This window comes from Euprymna scolopes, chromosome 41 (assembly GCF_053919585.1).
Source record: "Euprymna scolopes isolate OS-2025 chromosome 41, ASM5391958v1, whole genome shotgun sequence".
In the NCBI taxonomy this organism is placed as follows: Eukaryota; Metazoa; Mollusca; class Cephalopoda; order Sepiida; family Sepiolidae; genus Euprymna; species Euprymna scolopes.
Genome location: NC_136522.1, coordinates 6,296,734 through 6,316,733, shown reverse-complemented (window position 1 = coordinate 6,316,733; position 20,000 = coordinate 6,296,734). Strand labels below are relative to the sequence as shown.

Genomic DNA, 20,000 nt, shown 5'->3' with positions numbered 1-20,000 from the left:
AAAACATATTTAATCTGAAAAGGAAACACTTGATAAGTGGATTGTTCTTAATCCACGGAGCTTCGAAGAAATACTTTCCTTCTCATCAGAGGGTAGGAATTAGCAAAATGCGGGATCGGATTTTGCATACAAAAGTATTTGATGAAACTGCAATAAGTCAAAGATCTTACTTGATAACAAAAAGTTAAGCAGAGGGAATATGGTGAAGAAAAGGGTGATTACACGTGAATGGATAGTCTGGTGAAAGGTAAATTATCCAATGACGGTAAAATCCAAAAATGTAAATCCAAGAAAGTTAATTGAATTTCCATTCGCACAAGTAAAATCCAAGGAAATCACGTAATTGGAATATGGTTCAAAATAATGCAAAAGGCCGAAAACCATGGAATAATTCACAAATATGTAGAAGGAAAAGGGGAAAAATTCCAATAATATTAATAAAAGAAAAATAAGATATGCGTTTGACACGGTTGGAGGTGTGTGTTGAGCAAAAAAAAAAAAAAATTTGGTAGTAGGTGACCATTTGGGAATTCTAGGTGCTGTATGTGCTCTCCGCTTATCTCGGCATTTATTTCCAGTCGTCCTGTGCATACACTTCACTTGCCACTGGTATTTAACAGAAGAGGTGTGGTTGGAGATGCGCACCTCCTGCCGATAAGACTTTCATGCGCAGGCACCCCTTTCGTGGGTATCCGTAGTCTGTCAAATACTGAAGGAGCCTGATGATAGAAGTGTAGGATGCTCTCAGGTGGGAGTAGTTTTCTAGCTCGATAAAATGACCATTTTTCTTTTAAATTACTGTACTGTACTTGCAATAACCCTTATCCCTGAGTGGCTTCCGGGCCTTGATAAGTGGTGACCCCCGTGTAAAAAAAAAAAAAAAAATTAATTTTTAAATTAATTTTTTATAATGTATATAAATATTTTTTCTTCCCTCAATTTATAATATACCAGCATGGATACCCGGCATTGAAGTTCGGTGTGGACATGAAGTTCGGTGTGGACGCAGCTGCTATACAAAGGATATTGAGTACTTTCATCGATACCCTCACAATAATTTCAAAATTAAAAGAACGGATAAAAGCACAGAAATGCAATAACCTCCCCACCAGATATTCCAGCAAAATTAACGAACACCCTAAAATAAATTGACCCATCCTTGTAAAAACTAGATTGTAATCATGAAAATACATGACATTTTACGTCTTCAACTATTTAAAATTTTATTTGTAACTTTTATCTTTTTTTCATTATAATTTTTTTACGTGTAAAAATAATTTTTGGCTCCCCAACAAAATAAGGGTGGACCTGTAAATTCACCCTTGTCCGTTCGTCCGTTCGTCTGTCCGCACTTTTCTCAATGACTACTCCTTGGAATTTTTGAAAATTTTGCACAAACATTAAACATGATATGAGTAAAAAAGTAATAGAACGGATTTTCCGGGGAAACTCTGGTTGCTTCCCGAGGGATGCCTTTCGGGTTAAAATGACTAAAATTGACACTTTTGTGTTCATAAATTAATGCCTTGGATTTTTATAAAACTTTCTGTAAAGTTGTAACTGATTTCTATATAATTTTGTTTATCTATACTTCACGATAACTCTTGGGTGTGCCCCAGGGACTTTTTTAGGGCTAATAAAAATATTTCATTTTTGGGACTAATTTTCCATATTTGTCCAAAATTTTCTGTGTATGTCTATTTAGCAGTTTTGCATTGCGCTGAACTCAAATTTAAATATGTTAAGGCCTTGGGGACTTTGGGGGCTTAATGGTGGTGGTGGTGGTGGGGGGGATGGACTAAGTCATTTCTTTTTTTTGCATGGTGCAGAACTCAAATTTACATATGTTAAGGCTTAAAACTGCACCGTTTGTTCATTTTCACCAGGATTTGACGTCCCCTGGGGACTTTTGGGCCTAAATCGGGGAGGAGAAAATGCTGAACTTAGTCATTTTTTATGCCTCGTTCACTGTGCACTCACGGGGGACCATGCATGCTGCACTTGTTATTTTAGCGATTATCTTTTAAATACAATTCAAAAAAAAAAAAAATCAGAAACCTACAAAAAAAATTATGATAAACCGGCTTTCAAAACCATGCCCAGTGACTTTCATAAATTTTTTCTTTTGTATTTTTCAGGCATGTGCTCAGCTAAATGGTTCCGAATCAATTCAATGTGTTTTTTCGGGGATGAAGCATTTGCCGATGCCAAATATGCCATAATATTATGTAAAATGAGAGGCGCCATCTTACATTCGATTAAAAACGAAGCAGAATTGAAAGATTTAAAAAAATTTCTTGATAAAAGTATTTACTGGGTATCGGCGACAAAGACTCCATCCGGTAAGAAGTCACATATATATATATATATATATATATATATATATATATATATATATATATATATATATATATATATATATACGAGCGGGGGTACCCGGCGTTGCCCGGTTGTTTGGAGGTGTGTGTGTGTGTAAGGGGGGAGGGGGAGTGAAGAATAAGCGAAGTAATAATCCTGTTTAAATGTTAAAAAAAAAAACATGTTAAACTTCTTTAAAAAATCGGCAAAACCGAAACAAAAATTAAAAAAAAAACAGCGAACAAACGTAAAACTTCTTTAAAAAAGAAATCGGAAAAACAAAAAGCATAAATCAGGGAAAAAAATGATGGACGTGTTCGGAAAAAACAAAAAACAAAAAACACAGCGAAAAGCGAAAAAAAAAATGGCATAAATAACCCTTTGATTCGTTAAAATTCCATTCCAGTTTTTTAAGCAATTACGAAGTAAAGAAAACCCAAACTGGTGTTCCTTCGTAACTGTCCCTTGTGAACGATCCCACAACGGTGTTAAGTGGTGGCGGGGGAAGCAGGAATTTATTAGAGAGAAAGGATTTTACGATTTCGATTGAGTTTAACCGATTTTGGCAGTGAATTCTCACCAGAAAAAATATAGGAATCAACGATTTTCGAGGAATTGGAGAGGTAATAGGCCCATAACACACCTCAGATATTGTGCTGCAGTTTATGCATATTACATTTCCATGAAATGTCTTGATTTTTAATCCTATTAAAGTACAAAATCAGAAGGGAAAAATGAGTTCATTTTATATATATAGGGATATATATATATATATACATGTATATATATATATATATATATATATATATATATATATATATATATATATATATATATATTTAATGCTCCCTATCTTAGATTGAGCATTTGGGAAGTGATATACAAATTACCATTAGCGTATGTAGCGATGCTCTTTGTGTAAACAAATTGAGCTTACATACTTTGGACAACGTCAAAACATTGTTAATTCACTGCCCACATAGCAGCAGCTGTATAGAGCAACGGTTAGAAGCTCCAATTGTTGTTTGGGCGATCGGGTTTTGATCCTGGCTTGAGGTAGGTGCTTGTCTAGCCACACTGATGAGCTGTGAAACAGCGAAACAGTACTATATGTATATATATATATATATATATATATATATATATATGTGTGTGTGTGTGTGTGCGTGTGTATGTGTGTAGTCTTAAAATTTGTATATATGTACATATATACATATATATATATATATATATATATATATATATATATATATATATATATATATATATATATAAATTCACAGAATGCAATACGAGCTGGAAGAAAATCCGCACAATTTTCTTATTTTAATTCAAGCAAGGCCGAAAAGTACCTGAAACAGTTCGTTATATCAACGAAGTTTTTGATCCAGAAACTATTACTGAACGCACAGCACAATGGTGGTTTAAGAAATTACATGACGACGATAATATTGAAGATGATGAGCGTAGTGATCGGCCATCTAATGTTGACAATGATCAATTAAGTGCCTTAGTCGTGGCCAATCCACGCACAACTCTTCGACGTAACGTATACGACGATTTCCAACCACTTCAGAGAGATTGGAAAGACAAAAAAACTGAATAAATGGGTGTTGTCTCATGAAATGAACGACAATAAAAAAAAAGAACCGTTGTGAAGTGTCACCTTTCCTACTTTTACACAACAAAAACGATCCGTTTCTCGACCGGGTTGTTACTTGCGGTGAAAAGTGGGTTCTGTACGACGACCGGCGACGCTCAGCTCAGTGGTTAGATGCTGATAAAGCTCCACGACACTTTCCGAGGCCAGAGTTTCACCAAAAGAAGATCTTGCTGACTGTTTAGTGGTTTGCGACCGGTCTCATCAATTACGGTTTTTTTTTATGCAGGCGAAACCATTACGGTGCCAAAGTACTGTCAACAAATGGATGAAATGCATCCGAAACCTCGACAACAACATCCAGCATTAGTCAACAGAAAAAGCCTAATTTTCTTCCAGGACAATATCCGATCGCACGTTACTAAACTCACCCTTGAAGTTGAATGAATGGGGCTACGAAACTCTGACTCATCCGCCATACTCTCCAGATCTTTCACCTACTGACTACCACTTTCTGCAGCATCTTGACACCATTCAGCGTGAGAAATGCTTCAAAAACCTAAGCGATATCAAAAACGCCTTCAGCGACTTCATCGCCACCAGAACGCAAGATTTTTACATTACTGGCATAAATACACTTGTTTTGCGTTGGGAAAGTTTGATTTTGATGGCGCTTATTTCGATCAATATATTTTTGCTTTTACAGATAAATCTTCATTTGAATTTAAGTTTAACACCGCAAGAACTTTCTTGTCAACCTTAGATATATATATATATATATATATATATATATATATATATATATATATATATGATTGTTGAGCTGGATTTAATCCGACGATATGAAATAAAATGGAGGTGGAAGGACCTGGATACTCAACGTTTCGCCCGATTTATGCGGGCTTCTTCAAAAAGACCATCAATGACCATCCCTCTTGAAGAAGCCCGCATAAATCGGGCGAAACGTTGAGTATCCAGGTCCTTCCACCTCCATTTTATTTCATATCGTCGGATTTAATCCAGCTCAACAGTCATATCTATATTTTTATAAAGTAATAGGGTTCGTGTGTTTCTGTCTGTGTGTACAGCTCTCCATCATCAACGAAATATAAAGGAGGTAAGAGGGTAGATCTCTCCTGGTAGAGAAACATTAGAACCCATTTTAGGATGTTTCTGTTATAGGAGACATAAGAATCTTTGCCTAATTTCTTTATATACTAGTCTACAAACCACCCCCATATCGAATGACTTATGCTCATTTGCATATCACATTATATTAAATCTCTTTAACTAATTACCTCGACCTTATTACATATTGGAAATATTCTAATCATTTCAACTGTACTATTTACAAAATCTATTTAACATTTAATTATTTAATATATTTTCATTTAATTTTATATTCGATTTACGTATATTATCAAAACAATTCATTGGCGAGGAAAGCTGTATGTTTTGGGATTGTATTGAAAATGTAATGGAAATTTCAATTTCGTTCCGTTTTAATCTTTTATATTTTACTTGCCAATATAATTGAAAGAATACAATTCAACTATCGTAATTTTATATAAATAAACAAAAACAAATATTTTAAAATAAAACTTTATTAAAAAAGAAATAATTTTATTTTTAAATGAAAAAAATCAATTTAGTAAAATAATTGTATTAAACACCCCCAGCCTTGTCAGCAAACCTGTAAACCTATAAAAGTTAACATTTCGAATGTAAACAGTGATTTTTCGATTTTGTTAGCGCTTGCCGCAATTAAAGACAATTAAAACGGAACTAACTTTATTTCCATTCTATTTTTTAAACAACCCCCAAAACATAACGCTCTCTTCTAGTTATAGCCAATTTTTTTTTAATTAAATAAAACAGGTCAAAATAAACAGATAAGCGCATTTTCTTTTACATTTTTCTTACAACCATTGTCATTTAACCAACTGCAGGATATCGTTACTTTTGTGGGGTTGTTTTGAAAATGGCACGGAGATTATAATTTCGTTCCAATTTAATCTTTCTGGTCGAGCCTATTTCGAAAGCCTGTCTTATCATAGATTTGAACTACAAATAATTTATAACATTTTGATTATTACTATCTTAAGACTTGAAGCTTATATTTATTTCATTTTTCTATTTATATATTGAATTAGTTATTTCCAGTCTTATTTAAACTTAGCGCTTTCTTTAAACTGGATGAACCTTTTATAAAAATATGAGTTTAACGTAAAGAACACAAACAAGGTTTTATTCAACTGAATTTCTTCCAGTTTACTAACAAAATATATAAATTTAAAAGAGATATAATTAATAAAATAAAAAGGTTATGTAATTTAAAAGAAATACACGTACTCACAAAAGCAGAACTTTTTTTACACATTTTTTTCTTTAAAACCATAACAATGAGACTAACAATTACCTAGATCTTAGTAATTATTTGTTTTAATAGAACTGTTTTAATTGTACTGTTTACTTAGTTAACCTAAGTTGGTATTACATTTATTTTACATTTACTTTTTTTTTTTTAATTATTACTTTTAGACTGTGACGTTTACACCCGGAAGTAATGAGTCACACGTAGGTCGCTTTTATTCATTCCTTTTGGTCAAGATCAAAGTGTAGTATCTGTTCCGGCAGACACTGCAAGCTATGACTAGCTAGGACTAGCTATGACTAGCAAAGACCAGATGTGGGGGCAACCCCACATGCCTGACCTTTAACCAGCTCCCATTTCCCACCTCTCGGGAGCTGGTCCCCTTTTTCCCTTCACTCCTCACATTAAAAATCGGCCTTGTGCCTAATTTGCTCGGTGGGGGAGCAAATAAATACCATCTGTTCCGGCAGATACTGCACTTAAGATAATTTGTACCAGTCAATGGAGGGGAAACCCTCTATACTGGGACAATTATTATTTTTGGTAACCAGAGTGACCCCTTTTAGGGGAGCTGGTTTTTACCTCACATTAAAAACGGCCTTGTGCCTAATTTGCTCAGTGGGGGAGCAAATAAATACCATCTGTTCTTCAGATGCTGCACTTCATTTTCTTGTTCTCTTTCGGTGGAGGAGAAATCCTTCACGACTGAGACAATTTTTATTTTTGTACCTTTTCTCCACGTTAAAAAACGACCCTGGTGTCTAACTCTGTCCCGTGGGGAGGCATAGTAAATAGGTACAATATAATTGTTTATAATTCTACTATTCAGAAATATTATTTATAGTTCGTCCATTTAAGTTAGTATACATTTCCTTTACGCTTAATTAATTTACAATCATTAATATCGTTAAACAATTCCGTTTAAAAACGAATGACTGCTTTGAGACACCATGAAATAGAACACTGCAATAGAAAAGGATTGCTCTACAACAAAAATGACTCTCTCACTACAGCTGATATAGGAAAAATGGACAAAGTATGTCAACATTGCTCAGCTGTAAAATTTAAAGGAGAAACCCCTGGTTGTTGTTGTTCTTCTGGCAAAGTTGTGCTTGATAGCTTTCCACCACTGCCTCAGTTGCTTCAAGATTTGCTCTCCGGCAATGGTCCCATCTCTAAAGATTTTCTGCAAAATCTACGCAGTTATAACAATTGTTTTGCAATGACATCATTTGGTCACAAAATTGCGGCAGTACATGGGTGGAATCCTTCTTTTAGAATTCGAGGCCAGGTTTGCCACCAGATTGGGAGTCTTTTACCACCTGAAGATGAAACAGCAAAGTTTATTCAAGTCTACTTCTTGGATAGTCTGGAAGAGGAACTACATAATCGGGGACGTGACAGTAGACTCAATAGAGACATTCTCCGAAGTCTGACTGAATTTTTACATGAGAACAACAGCTTCATTTGTCAGCTGAAAACAACAAAGGAGAGGATTGAAGAAGAACACTTGGTAGAACATAAAGTTGTCATAAGGGAAGACCGAAGGCTGCAAGAAGAGCATCCACGGCGATTCAATGCTCCAACAACAACGTATGAGATTGGAATATTAATGGAGAATGAACCAACAGCTAACCGGGATATTGTCTTGCGTTTTAGAAATGATACATTAAAACGGATCTCCGAACTACATCCCCTCTACGATACGTTAATGTACCCCTATGGTTCTCCATCTTACAACATCTACATGAAGGCATCCAATGGGCGAAAAGTTACCCAACAGCAATTTTATTCGTACCATTTAATGACTCGGCCTGGAAACTATTTTCTCTGGTACCGAAGGCTATTTCAATAATGGCTGGTGGATGTGTACTGCAAGATTGAAACAGAACGTTTACAGTTCCTGAGGCATGAGCAACAGACCCTGAGAGCTGACAATTATAGCAACTTGAGAGATTCAATTCTTAGGGAGGATGGGAATCCAGAACAGTTTGGTCAACGAGTTGTACTTCCGGCAACTTATACAGGAGGCCCTCGATACATGTTTGAGCGTCAAAGTGATGCCATGGCATATGTTCGGTGAATGGGCCGAGCCGACCTCTTCATCACGTTCACAACAAATCCAAAGTGGACAGAAATTACAGAAAAATGTCTTCAAGGGCAAGACCCTCACGATCGTCCAGATATTGTTGCCAGGGTTTTCAGGCAGAAGCTAAAAAAGTTACTTGAATTTATTAAAAAGGGAGGATTTGGCAGGTTGAGGGCTTTCCTGTACAGTATTGAATATCAAAAAAGAGGACTGCCGCATGCACACATCCTCACCTGGCAGGCCCCAGAGGACAAACTTCTACCAGAAAAAATGGATCTCTGCATATCTGCAGAAATCCCTGACAAAGAGGAAGATCCTGATCTTCATGCTAAAGTGATGGCACATATGGTGCATGGACCTTGTGGACCATTTAATCCAAATTGTCCATGTATGATTGACAACAAATGTTCCAAAAAATACCCAAAAGAATTTCGTCAGTGTACCGAGCAAGGCCAAGACTCTTACCCCAAGTACAGGCGAAGAAAACCAGAAGATGGAGGCCAGACTGGTACAATAAGGATGAAGAGAAATGGTCGGTATGTTAATCAAGAAATAACAAACCAGTGGATTGTTCCGTACAAAAAGGTCCTCCTTCAGCAGTTCAACGCTCACATTAACGTAGAAATTTGCAGCTCGATCCAAAGCATCAAATATGTCCTCAAATACGTGAATAAAGGATGTGATCAAGCAGTGTTTGAACTACAAAGAACTGATGGAGCAGCTAACCAACAAGGCCAAGTACAAAGTCACATTGTGGATGAGATCCAGCAGTTCCAGAATGCAAGGTATGTCGGCAGTTCAGAGGCGGCCTGGAGGATATTGGAACATCCCATCCATGAACATTTCCCCCCAATTGTACAACTTTCTGTTCATCTTGAAAATGGGCAGCATGTCATGTTCTCAACTGATACTGCTCTGGAACGAGCCCAAGGTCCACCGCCTGCCACAACTTTGACAGCATTTTTTCAACTCTGCCATGAGGATGACTTTGCAAGGGGTCTCAAATACGTAGAAGTCCCTGAGTTTTACACTTGGAAGAAATCGACAAAGAAATGGATGAGAAGAATGCGTGGGGTACAAGTTGAAGGTACTGAAAATGATGATGTATGGAAGGCACCATGCATTGGGAGAATCTACACGATTAGTCCAAAAGCAGGGGAGTGTTATTTCTTACGCCTGTTGCTCAATGAGGTTGCTGGTCCAACTTCATTTCAAAATTTGCGAGCATACAATGGTCAGGTGTTTGAAACATACAGAGCAGCGTGCCTTGCTCAAGGCCTTCTAGAAAATGACCATCACTTGCATCAAGCAGTAGGAGAGGCAAGTGCCACTCAATCACCTTCAAATTTGCGAAGCCTATTTGTGATAATTTTAACAGCCTGTGAGCCAAGAAATCCTCTTGAGATCTGGATGGCTTTTCGTGATGTAATATCTGAAGACATTCTTCACAGATACAGGCAAGAAGTTAACAATCCAGAAGCAGATTTTAATGAGGACATCTACAATAAAACTCTTTGTCTAATTGAAGAAAAAGTTCTCCTTATGTGCGGTCAACCATTGGCAAGCTATGGATTACCTGCACCAACGCAAGGGAGAGATGAAAGACTCGCGAGAGAGTATCAACGTGAAGTTACTTATAATCTTGAAGAACTTTCCCTACAAGCAGAAAATATGCAAGAAAAACTGACCGATTCTCAAAGAGAAGTTTACAATTCATTCATGGCAATGTTGGAAGCACAAGGTGAAATGAACAAAAACATGATGTTTCTTGATGCTCCAGGTGGTACGGGCAAGACTTTTGTAATCAATTTGATCCTTGCAAAGATTAGATCCATGAGAAAGATTGTGCTTGCAACAGCATCCAGTGGCATTGCTGCTACTCTACTACAAGGTGGCCGCACTCTTCACAGCACTTTTAAAGTACCCTTGGATACTCATCGAATGGATCAGCCAGTTTGCAAAATTACTGGTAACTCAGCCTTGGCAAATGTAATTAGAGACACCTCTGCAATCATTGTAGACGAAGCCCCAATGACGCACAAGAGTGCTTATGAAGAAATTGACCGAACACTGCAAGACATCACAGGAAACAAGAATCCCATGGGTGGCATTCCAACCTTATTTTGCGGTGATTTCCGTCAAATCCTCCCAGTGGTTAAAAATGGCACAAGGGCTAACATTGTCAATGCAAGTTTGAAACAATCCTATCTCTGGAGGCACGTTATAGTGAAGAGACTGACTACTAATATGAGAGCCTATATCTCTGATAACACAGCTGCAGCAGACTTCTCAAAATTGCTTCTCCAAATCGGTAATGGTCAGTTTCCTATCACTTCTTCACCTGACACAATTAAGATTCCAACTGCGCTTGGTAAATGTGTCGGTAATCAGAAGCAACTGAAAGACAAAGTGTACCCAGACCTGCAAAACAATGGAAAATCACCGGATTGGCTTGCTGAGAGGGCTATTATTTCGCCATTAAACAGCAATGTGAATCATTTGAACAATTCAATAATGGATGAATTTCCAGGAGACACAAAGCAATACAAGTCAGTTGATTCGGCTACTAATGAATATGAAGCTGTTCACTACCCTGTGGAGTTTTTAAACTCTTTGGAGATATCTGGAATGCCTCCACACATTTTAAATCTCAAAATTGGATCGCCAATCATGATTCTTCGATCCTTGGAACCACCAAAAACAACAAACGGAACCAGATGTGTTATCACCAGATTGCACACCAATGTACTTGAGGCCACCATTTCCTGTGGTCCCTACAAAGGCGAAACCGTTCTACTGCCAAGGATCCCCTTAGTTCCATCGAACTCAGAACTTCCATTTAAATTCCGGAGACTCCAATTTCCTGTGAAGGTGTGTTTTGCAATGAGCATAAACAAAAGTCAAGGTCAGACATTTAACACCATTGGCGTAGACTTGACATCAGACTGCTTCAGTCACGGTATGTTCTACGTCTCCATCAGCCGGACAGGAAGTTCAGAAAAACTCTACATTCTGGCTCCAAATCAAAGCAGCAGAAATGTAGTTTACCCTGAGGCTCTTCAGTGAAAAGTTCGAGAAATGGATATGAGGAAAAACTGACATGATCTGATTGTGGTAAGTTTTTAGTATTGAATGTGCAAGATAAAATTTAAGCAAGAGTTGAAAATTACTTCAATGAAAAATTTACTATGTAACATCAAGTAACCTTCCTTTTTGATGAAAATGTTTTGTGAAGTTCCTGATTGAATTTCAGTCACTACAAGAGGTAGTTAAAATGTTAATCACCTTATGCAATCGTTGCTCTTACAACATCAACTTACTGGGAAGGTGCCCACAGATTTTGGTACCTGAGTGCGCAACAAAGCTCCGTGCGAAGCACGGGTATCTTTGCTAGTATATATATATATGTGCATGTTCCTCATATATACCACATCCTCCTCATCATTATCGTCCAATGTTGCAAAAAAAAAAAAAAAAAAAAACTCAAGGTTGGTTATTTTTGTTATTGTACGAAAACTTTAACCGAAACCCAAATATTTTTTTTTTTTTTTTTAATTTGGTCATAGTTACAAATTTAACAGTTTATTTCGAAAGAAACATTAATGGATGCAAATTTAACCCATTAAACATTCATTTGTACCCGTGTAAAAATGAACTGCTGTAATGGTCAAACCTGCAAGTGTTTGGGTATAGGAGTTATACTGTATATTATATATATATATATGTATATATATATATATATATATATATATATATATATATATATATATATATATACAGTATAACTCCTCTAATTTGAACATCCGCTTCGTTCAAATTAGAGGATGCTGTTCAAGTTTCGTGATAAAAAAATATGCTACAGTTAACTTTAATTTTCTAAGAATTAAGAAATAGTAAATGAAATTCATTGCTATATGATACTTCAAGTATATATTAAGTTGAGTTTACGATATATTGCAAGTAAGAAGTGTTAAATATTATTACCAGGAACAAAAACATTGAAAATAAATTAAATCTTCTCTTACTTGTTAGGTATTTATTACCTAAGTTATCATCTATAGAAATCATACATTTATGTAAAATACAGTTTTTTTATTTATTTATTCATTGAATGAGTCTCATTGCAGTTTCTATTTTCATCGGTTGAGCTCTCGGGTGCTGCCATTGTATTCCGTAAGCGATCACGAAAATCTACAATTTCTTGGTTCTGTAGCTTCTTTATGATTATATCTCTTCGGAGTGACATTGCTGGCAAAACATAGTTGTCACTAAAGTAAGGACTTTTTCTAGAAATTTTATAACCGTCTCCATAGACTTTTCTGCATCATCCCATGATATTGCTTCATCAGAGTGTTCTTGGTTATTTACATTAGGGTCAAGAGAATGGGAGCTGTCGCTATTTTCATCACCATTACTGCCTTCAGGATATTGATCAGTAGTTTCCTCATCTTGTTGCACCCACATTTCAACATCATTTGCATTAAGTGATTTAAGAATAGTGTGGTTGGTCGGTAACCGTTTGGTTTCAAGAATTTTTTCTAGACCAGATATATTCTCTGATTCTTTCAGTTCAGAAGCCTTTGGCGCTGGGCATAATTTACCCCATGCTTTTGTTAATGTGCTTGCTTTAAATATAGCAATCTGAAAAAAATTTTTTACAGTTAGTGTAAATTAATTATCAATAGCTAATCTACATTAATTATATAGTACCAATATTAACATTTCTGCGCAATATCTGACTAAACCATGTAAACAGTTTTACTGCAACTCCGCATCAAATATGCTAATACAATTTCAATGACGAGACAGTTCAAGTTTAGAGAAAGTCCAGGTTTAGAAGAAGTCCAAATAAGGGGAAGTCCAAATTAAAGGAGTTTTACTGTATATATATATATATATATATATATATATATATATATATATATATATATATATATATATAATTATTTTTTTTACTATAATAATTAAATACCTACAGACACTAGTGTTTCATCCTTTCAGGAATTTTCAGTGCAGGGTGTCACGATTAATACCAGTCGAACAATTCGAACCCCGCATCACAAGACATCTCTGGCTCAGTTAGCGAAGACCTAATCGATTCGGCTACCATTAACCGCGTGAAATAACGTCGAATTTAAACATTTTTAATCTTAAATGTTCATTCACGTCAGTCAGAGAGTGATCTAATCGTTATACGATATATATAATATAATATATATATATAATTATATTTTCGCCTCAAACAAGGCACGTTGCCATTTTCATGTAGGGGGCTACTATCCGGGACATAAGCTACAGGGATACTATGTAGGGAGTTGAGCAGCAAGATGTCAGTTCACGTTACACTTGAACTTCTGCATGTCAGTACAGTTGGGGAAGCAGGGACCGGGAAGGGAATTCTTAAGTTTAGCCGTTCTGGGAAAGAAACTACTGGAGTAGAAGGCTCCCTTACATCTAGGGATCTCTACTGTGAAGGGGTGGGATTTAGCTGCTTGTCGGGTTTGTCGGGGGTATTTACGTCGAGGGGGTACAAGGGCTTGCAGTTCGTCAGAACATTCACCGTTAAAGTACTTGTAGAACAGGCAGAGAGATGCAACATTTCGTTGATGGGACAGAAGCTGAAGCTTAGATGTCAGTTCAGGACCTATCAGATTGGCGACTCTCTTTTGAACCTTGTCAAATATGACAGCAATACTCCATACATGGGCGAATGGTGGCCTTATAGAGGTACAGGATAGTGTCGGGCGTTAGTAGCTTTCTAGCATGGTAGACAGAATCCACCTACCTTGCATATATATATATATATATATATATATATATATATATATATATATATATATATATATATATATATTCAAGCACGTCTGATTGTACGCGACAGAGTTATTCTTTTTTCCGATCATTCTGGATATCTTTTCCATTTGCCGAGCGGGGTCTTTCTTTTTTTTATTTCAGCTGACGTGGTGTATAAAATGGCGCCCAAACGTTGTTGTTCAGCCATATTTTTCTCAAGCGCTTTTTATCGGTGCGTCCGATTATCATCAGGAGTGGTTGTTGTTGTTGTTGTTGTTTTCTTTTTCTCTTCCTTTGGAGCTTGGTGTATTTATAATTTTTTTATTATTGGCTATAAAGGTGGTTGCAGGAAGGTTAGGGGCGAATGATTTTTATTTTTTACACGCTATTTTTAACAACACGCTAACTAACATAAAAAAGGCCGCTCGGCGAATGCAAAGGATATCAGGAAAAATCGGAAAAAAGAATAACTTTGTCGTATTCAATCAGACGTGCTTGAATAATGACTTGCTGCCAATGTCTATCTATCTATCTATCTATCTATCTATCTATCTATCTATCTATCTATCTATCTATAAAAGTGAACGTTTCTGTGTATCTGTGTGTCTGTATATCTGTGTGTCTGTGTGTGTATATTTCCCTACGCAACAACTCTGTCAATTTTAAGTCTACAGACTCGAAATTTGATACACAGGGTACTGAGATCTGGGAAAATTTGTTATCGGTTTCCGGCCAGAAATTTGGCTGTTAAAAGGTCAAAGTTCAACGATTTTATCTTTGAGAACTCTACAAAACTCCTCTGCCAAATTTGGGTCTAAACACTTGGAATTTTAGATATAGGTTCTTTGGACATGGATCTAACGTAATAACTTGATTTCAACCCCAAACAATAAATGTTAAGGAGTCATAATAGCGGTTAAGTTAAAAAAAATTGACCGCTTTTTTCATATCTATCTAGTATACTTTGATAATTATGTTTCAGTTTGAAGAAATATGGTATAATAAAATTATGGGGTGTTCGTTCACGCCTGACCTCCATAGAATGGAAATATGTCACAAAGTTTAACAAGGTTTTTTAATATAGATCCACAAAATATTGTGATAAGTGTTTCAGTGTGAACAGGTATGGTATAATTAATTATGTGATTTATCTATTTTATTTTTACTTTCATCATATTTTGCTTTGGTTTTGATAGCCCCAAATTCTAAGCTATCTCTTTACAACCCTTCCTTTTCATAACCTATCATACTTTCATAAATCAGAACCCATTTTCTGTATGCTGTTTTCGAACCCAGTCAACGACGGGTACTTTTGCTAGTATATATATATATATATATATATATATATATATATATATATATATATATATATATATAAAGAGAGAGAGGGGGCGAGGGAGGATAATGTGTGTTGTGTTTTTATTATAATAAAATTTACAAACGTCTTATGTCGGGACAATTATTTTTATTCATCTTTCAAAGTTGACGTGTCGTCCTCCTGTTTATGAATACAAAGAATGTGTTTTTCAGGTTTTAAATGGAGCGATGGAAGCGATTGTTGTCCCCGGAATTGGTGGGCGCCTACTGAAGATGAACGAGATGATTGTGTTGGTGTTTTCGACGGTATGATTTACGATTTCTCATGCACAGAACATTTATCTCCTCTTTGTTCGAGACCTGCAGGTACGTATTTATTACTCTGGAAAGTAAAACAAATAATAATTGTTGTGGTTGCAAGGTTGAACAATAATTAGTAAGGAAATACAATGAAGACGCAAACAACAAGATAACGCAATAATAAGTGTATTAAAGAAAAGGTATATTTACAATATGTACAAATGACGGTGTCGAGTCAGAGAGTCTTGGTGGGAGGACATGTACGCTCTTCGGCGTCACTTCCGGTGGCATTTGAGTAAGACACACCAAGGCCAACCTAGGCTTGTCATTTATAGTGTTATGTTATTCGCATATGCAAATAAGTGGTTGCCACCACCACCACAACAACAACAACAACAACAATAATAATAATAATAATAATAATAATAATAATAATAATAATAATAATAATAATCGCTGCAATTTCGATACAGCATTATTTAGATTGGTTGCATTGTTTTCAATTCTTGTGTTTGAGAGTAACAGACATGGCCGATTTTTAGATGGTGGTTATCAAGAAGGACAAAAGTAGCGGTTAATTCCGCTCCTTTGGTGTCTGGCTCAAATTGATGGACTTTTAAATAGCTGTTCGTCGTTTTTTTTAGAATGGCGTAAGTTGAAAAGAAACACGTTTTAATACACGACTATTGAAGGCCAACACAATTATGAAGTGTTGGCGAAAGGGCAGATAATCCGTGACTTCCGGTCGTCAATTCTGAATAATAGAGACGAATATAAACAAACAAAACAAGTAAAAACAAATTTAAACAACCAATACAGAAATGACTTTAAAAAAAATCTTTATTATGACGAAGCGTATGCGTCTGTTTATCAATGAAAAACCATTGAACATAATTGCATCAAACTTGTATAAAGAACCCCTGAAATATCAGGTGTGTAATCTCTCTCTCTCCCTCTCTCTCCCTCTCTCTCTCTCTCTCTCTCTCTCTCTCTCTCTCTCTATATATATATATATATATATATATATATATATATATATATATGAGGCAAAAGCGGCACACACATTTTTGTATGTCCAGCAAAGGCTTTGGAGGGGGGTTACTATTTCATAGAACTGTTTATATGCCCCCTAGATAATAATATCTATGATTTGCAAAGGGACGTCGTGTCTAGATTTATTTTGATCGACTCTTATAAAATTCGCACTATTTGCAGTGTCGCGTGTTTGTTCGACTTTTTAGTATAAATAAAGTGAAACTGATGGAGCGAATCAACACTCGTCTAGCTGAATCCCCTGTCAAAAACTTCCCCCACTGTGCCTAAATCAAAACTTAGATTCCATGAACAAAGCTTCTTTCTTAGAACTGCACGCCTGTGGAACTCTGTTCCATCTGCCTGCTTCCCTCCTGACTACAACTTGGATTTCTTCAAGTCCAACGTAAACAAATTCCTGATGAATCGCCCCCTTAAGTAGACACTCTAAAATATCCACACTAACGTTCTGTACTTACAATAACCCTTATCCATGAGTGGCTTCCGGGCCTTGATAAGTGGTGACCACCTTGTAAAAAAAAACAAAAAACTCCTTGGCTTTCCCGCCGGGGACGCCTAGAAAGCAAACCAGCTTTGATCAATGCGGTTAAAATTGTCATATCAGACAATTGCTATTTATTTGGACATTCACCTTTTTATAGGAAGCTGGTTTTCCCCCAACAACTTGAGGAAAAAAACAAAAACAAAACGACTGCCTCGCAGCAAAAGTTAAGTGCGGGATTTTATTTCCCATATGGCGTGATGTTTGACCTCATTAACTCTACGCACCTGTCACAACTTTTTAATCGTTTAATTTCATCCACTCTTATTCCACAACCTTCGTAGCGTCGAGTTAAGTCATCACGCTTTTCTCCGCCTTTGCCTCAAGGATTTGGATTCGAGCCTACCTTCCCCCGAAAACTTTTTTCTTTTACACCTCCAAAACACTCGGGAAACGCCGGGAACCCCCACTAGTAAAGCGTAAATATCGCTACTACTACTACTACTACTACTACTACTACTAAAGACATGACAGTTTTGAAACTGGTTGGATCTAAACGTTATTAGTGGAGGTTGATGGCCGTCTTAATGCTTCTTAAAGCTTCAAGATTGTCCAGTCGTTTGTAAACATATTCATTCACACATACACACTTCAGCAGGCTAAATCGATGTCTCTTAAAAGTCTGCAATGAACTTCAACTTTAACCTTCTATTAGAGCAGACCAATCGGGTCACTGTCCTCTCAGTGCACTCTACCAACGAAGCGGTCATGTTTGTGACTTTGCAACACAAGAAAGACAACTCGTATCAAGATCAAACCTCTATGACATAACCAGAAAAAAATCGTGTTTCAGTACACGAGTATTGAAAGCCAACATAAATATAAAATGATGGTGGAAATGCTTCCGCTTCTCAATTGTGATTACTAGAGAATGTAAAAAAAAAAAAAATGATGACCTAAAAAAGAAATGTTTCAAGGCTGCCCGGTCATTCATTCACACAAAAACACTTCGGCATGATAAATCGCTGTCTCTTAAAAGTCTGCAATGAACACCAACTTTTAATCTTATATTAGACGAGACCAATCGGGTCGTTGTCTTCTGCTCTAGCGATCATTTGTAAGCTCATTCATTCGGATACACACAATTATGCATGATAAACCTCTGTACCATAAAATCTTACACGGAACTACAATCATTCTACTACAAGGTGTCCCAAAAGAAGCTGATGGTTAAAAAAAAAAATTCATAACTTTCTTAATTTTTTATATATTTTTTTTATTTTTTCAGATCATCTAGAGTAAACCTTTTAAGGTCATCATGAGTTGTTATACTACCGAGGAGTGGATATTTATCGTAGAGTTGTATTTCGGTTGAATGAGTCAATATCAGAAACTGAAACACAAGACAAAACTTCAACACAAGTAATCCCCCTACTCCCAATGTAAGAAAAGCTATGGTGGCTCGATTTCATGAGCAAGGTCTGTATGTGACCTCCCTAAATCTGGTAGACCCCCTACGGCAAGAAGTGATGAGAATCCTCAGAGATTAGCCGAGAGTGTGGCCGAGGATCCATCTACATCAGTAAGAAAGAGATAAAGTCAAATTGGGGTCTCTCGATCATCTCTTCACAGAATGCTTCATGAAGAGGGCAAATTTCCATATAAAATTCAATTGGTGTAAGAGCTTCAGCCAATGACAATGGACAATGCCTTGCAGAGAGCACAAGAGTGTGAAAATTAAAATGGTGGACATTTGAGTAACATCATTTTTCATAACTAAAATTAGACCTTGTGAAAAGCATACCTAGATTTTCGGTTGAATGAGTCAATATCAGAAACTTTTTTTAGGTTGGTTGCATTGGTTTCAATTCTTGTGTTCAGGGTAACGGACATGGCTGCTTTGCAGCCAGTGAGTTTATCACTTCTGCATGATAAATCGCTGTCTCTATAATGAACTTCAACCTTTGACCTTATATCAGACGAGATCAATCAGGCCACTGTCTTCTGCTCTTTTGCATGATAAACCTCTGTAACTTAAAATCCTATGTGGAACTGCAATCTTTCTACTATTAGACGAGACCGATCAGTTCACTATCTTTTGATTTTGCCCGGCGCAATCTATTAGCAAAGCAGCCATGTTTGTGCCTCTGTAACTCGTATTAAAATCAAGCCTCGGTGACGTAGCCAGAAAAGGATCACGTTTTATTAGACTGATATTGAAGGCCAACATAAATATAAAGTGACTCCCGCTCGTCAAATGTGATTAATAGAGAAGAAGATAAACAAAAAAAAAAAAACAACTAAAAACAAGTGTAAACAACCAATATAATGATCTAAAAACAAAAGATTTTTAAACAAAAAAAGGCAACTAATACAAAAATGACTTAAAAAAAAAAGAGAATCTTTATTATAATGGAGCGCGTGTGTCTGTTTATCAACTTAGGTTGGAAAAACATTGAACACAATTGCATCAAACTTGTATGAAGAACCCTTCAAATAACGGTTAGGTTATACTGTATAAAAACATAATATCTTACTACTAATTGTCATAGTATGAGTTATTTCCCTTAGATGCCCCCTCTCTAATAAAAATCGGTACTTCCGTCCCCTCCCATCACTTCCGTCAATAAAAGTT

At 36.3% G+C, this 20,000-nt stretch overlaps 1 protein-coding gene across 1 annotated transcript in view; it reads left to right on the top strand.

The window, feature by feature from the left end:
* LOC145266699 (collectin-12-like) overlaps nucleotides 1-20,000 on the top strand; it is a 26,395-nt gene that overhangs the window by 4,381 nt on the left and 2,014 nt on the right. Inside the window, exons 2-3 of the mRNA XM_080122624.1 lie at nucleotides 2,139-2,342; nucleotides 15,745-15,897. Coding sequence (XP_079978750.1) covers nucleotides 2,139-2,342; nucleotides 15,745-15,897 — 357 coding nt within the window. The remainder of the gene's footprint in view (nucleotides 1-2,138; nucleotides 2,343-15,744; nucleotides 15,898-20,000) is intronic.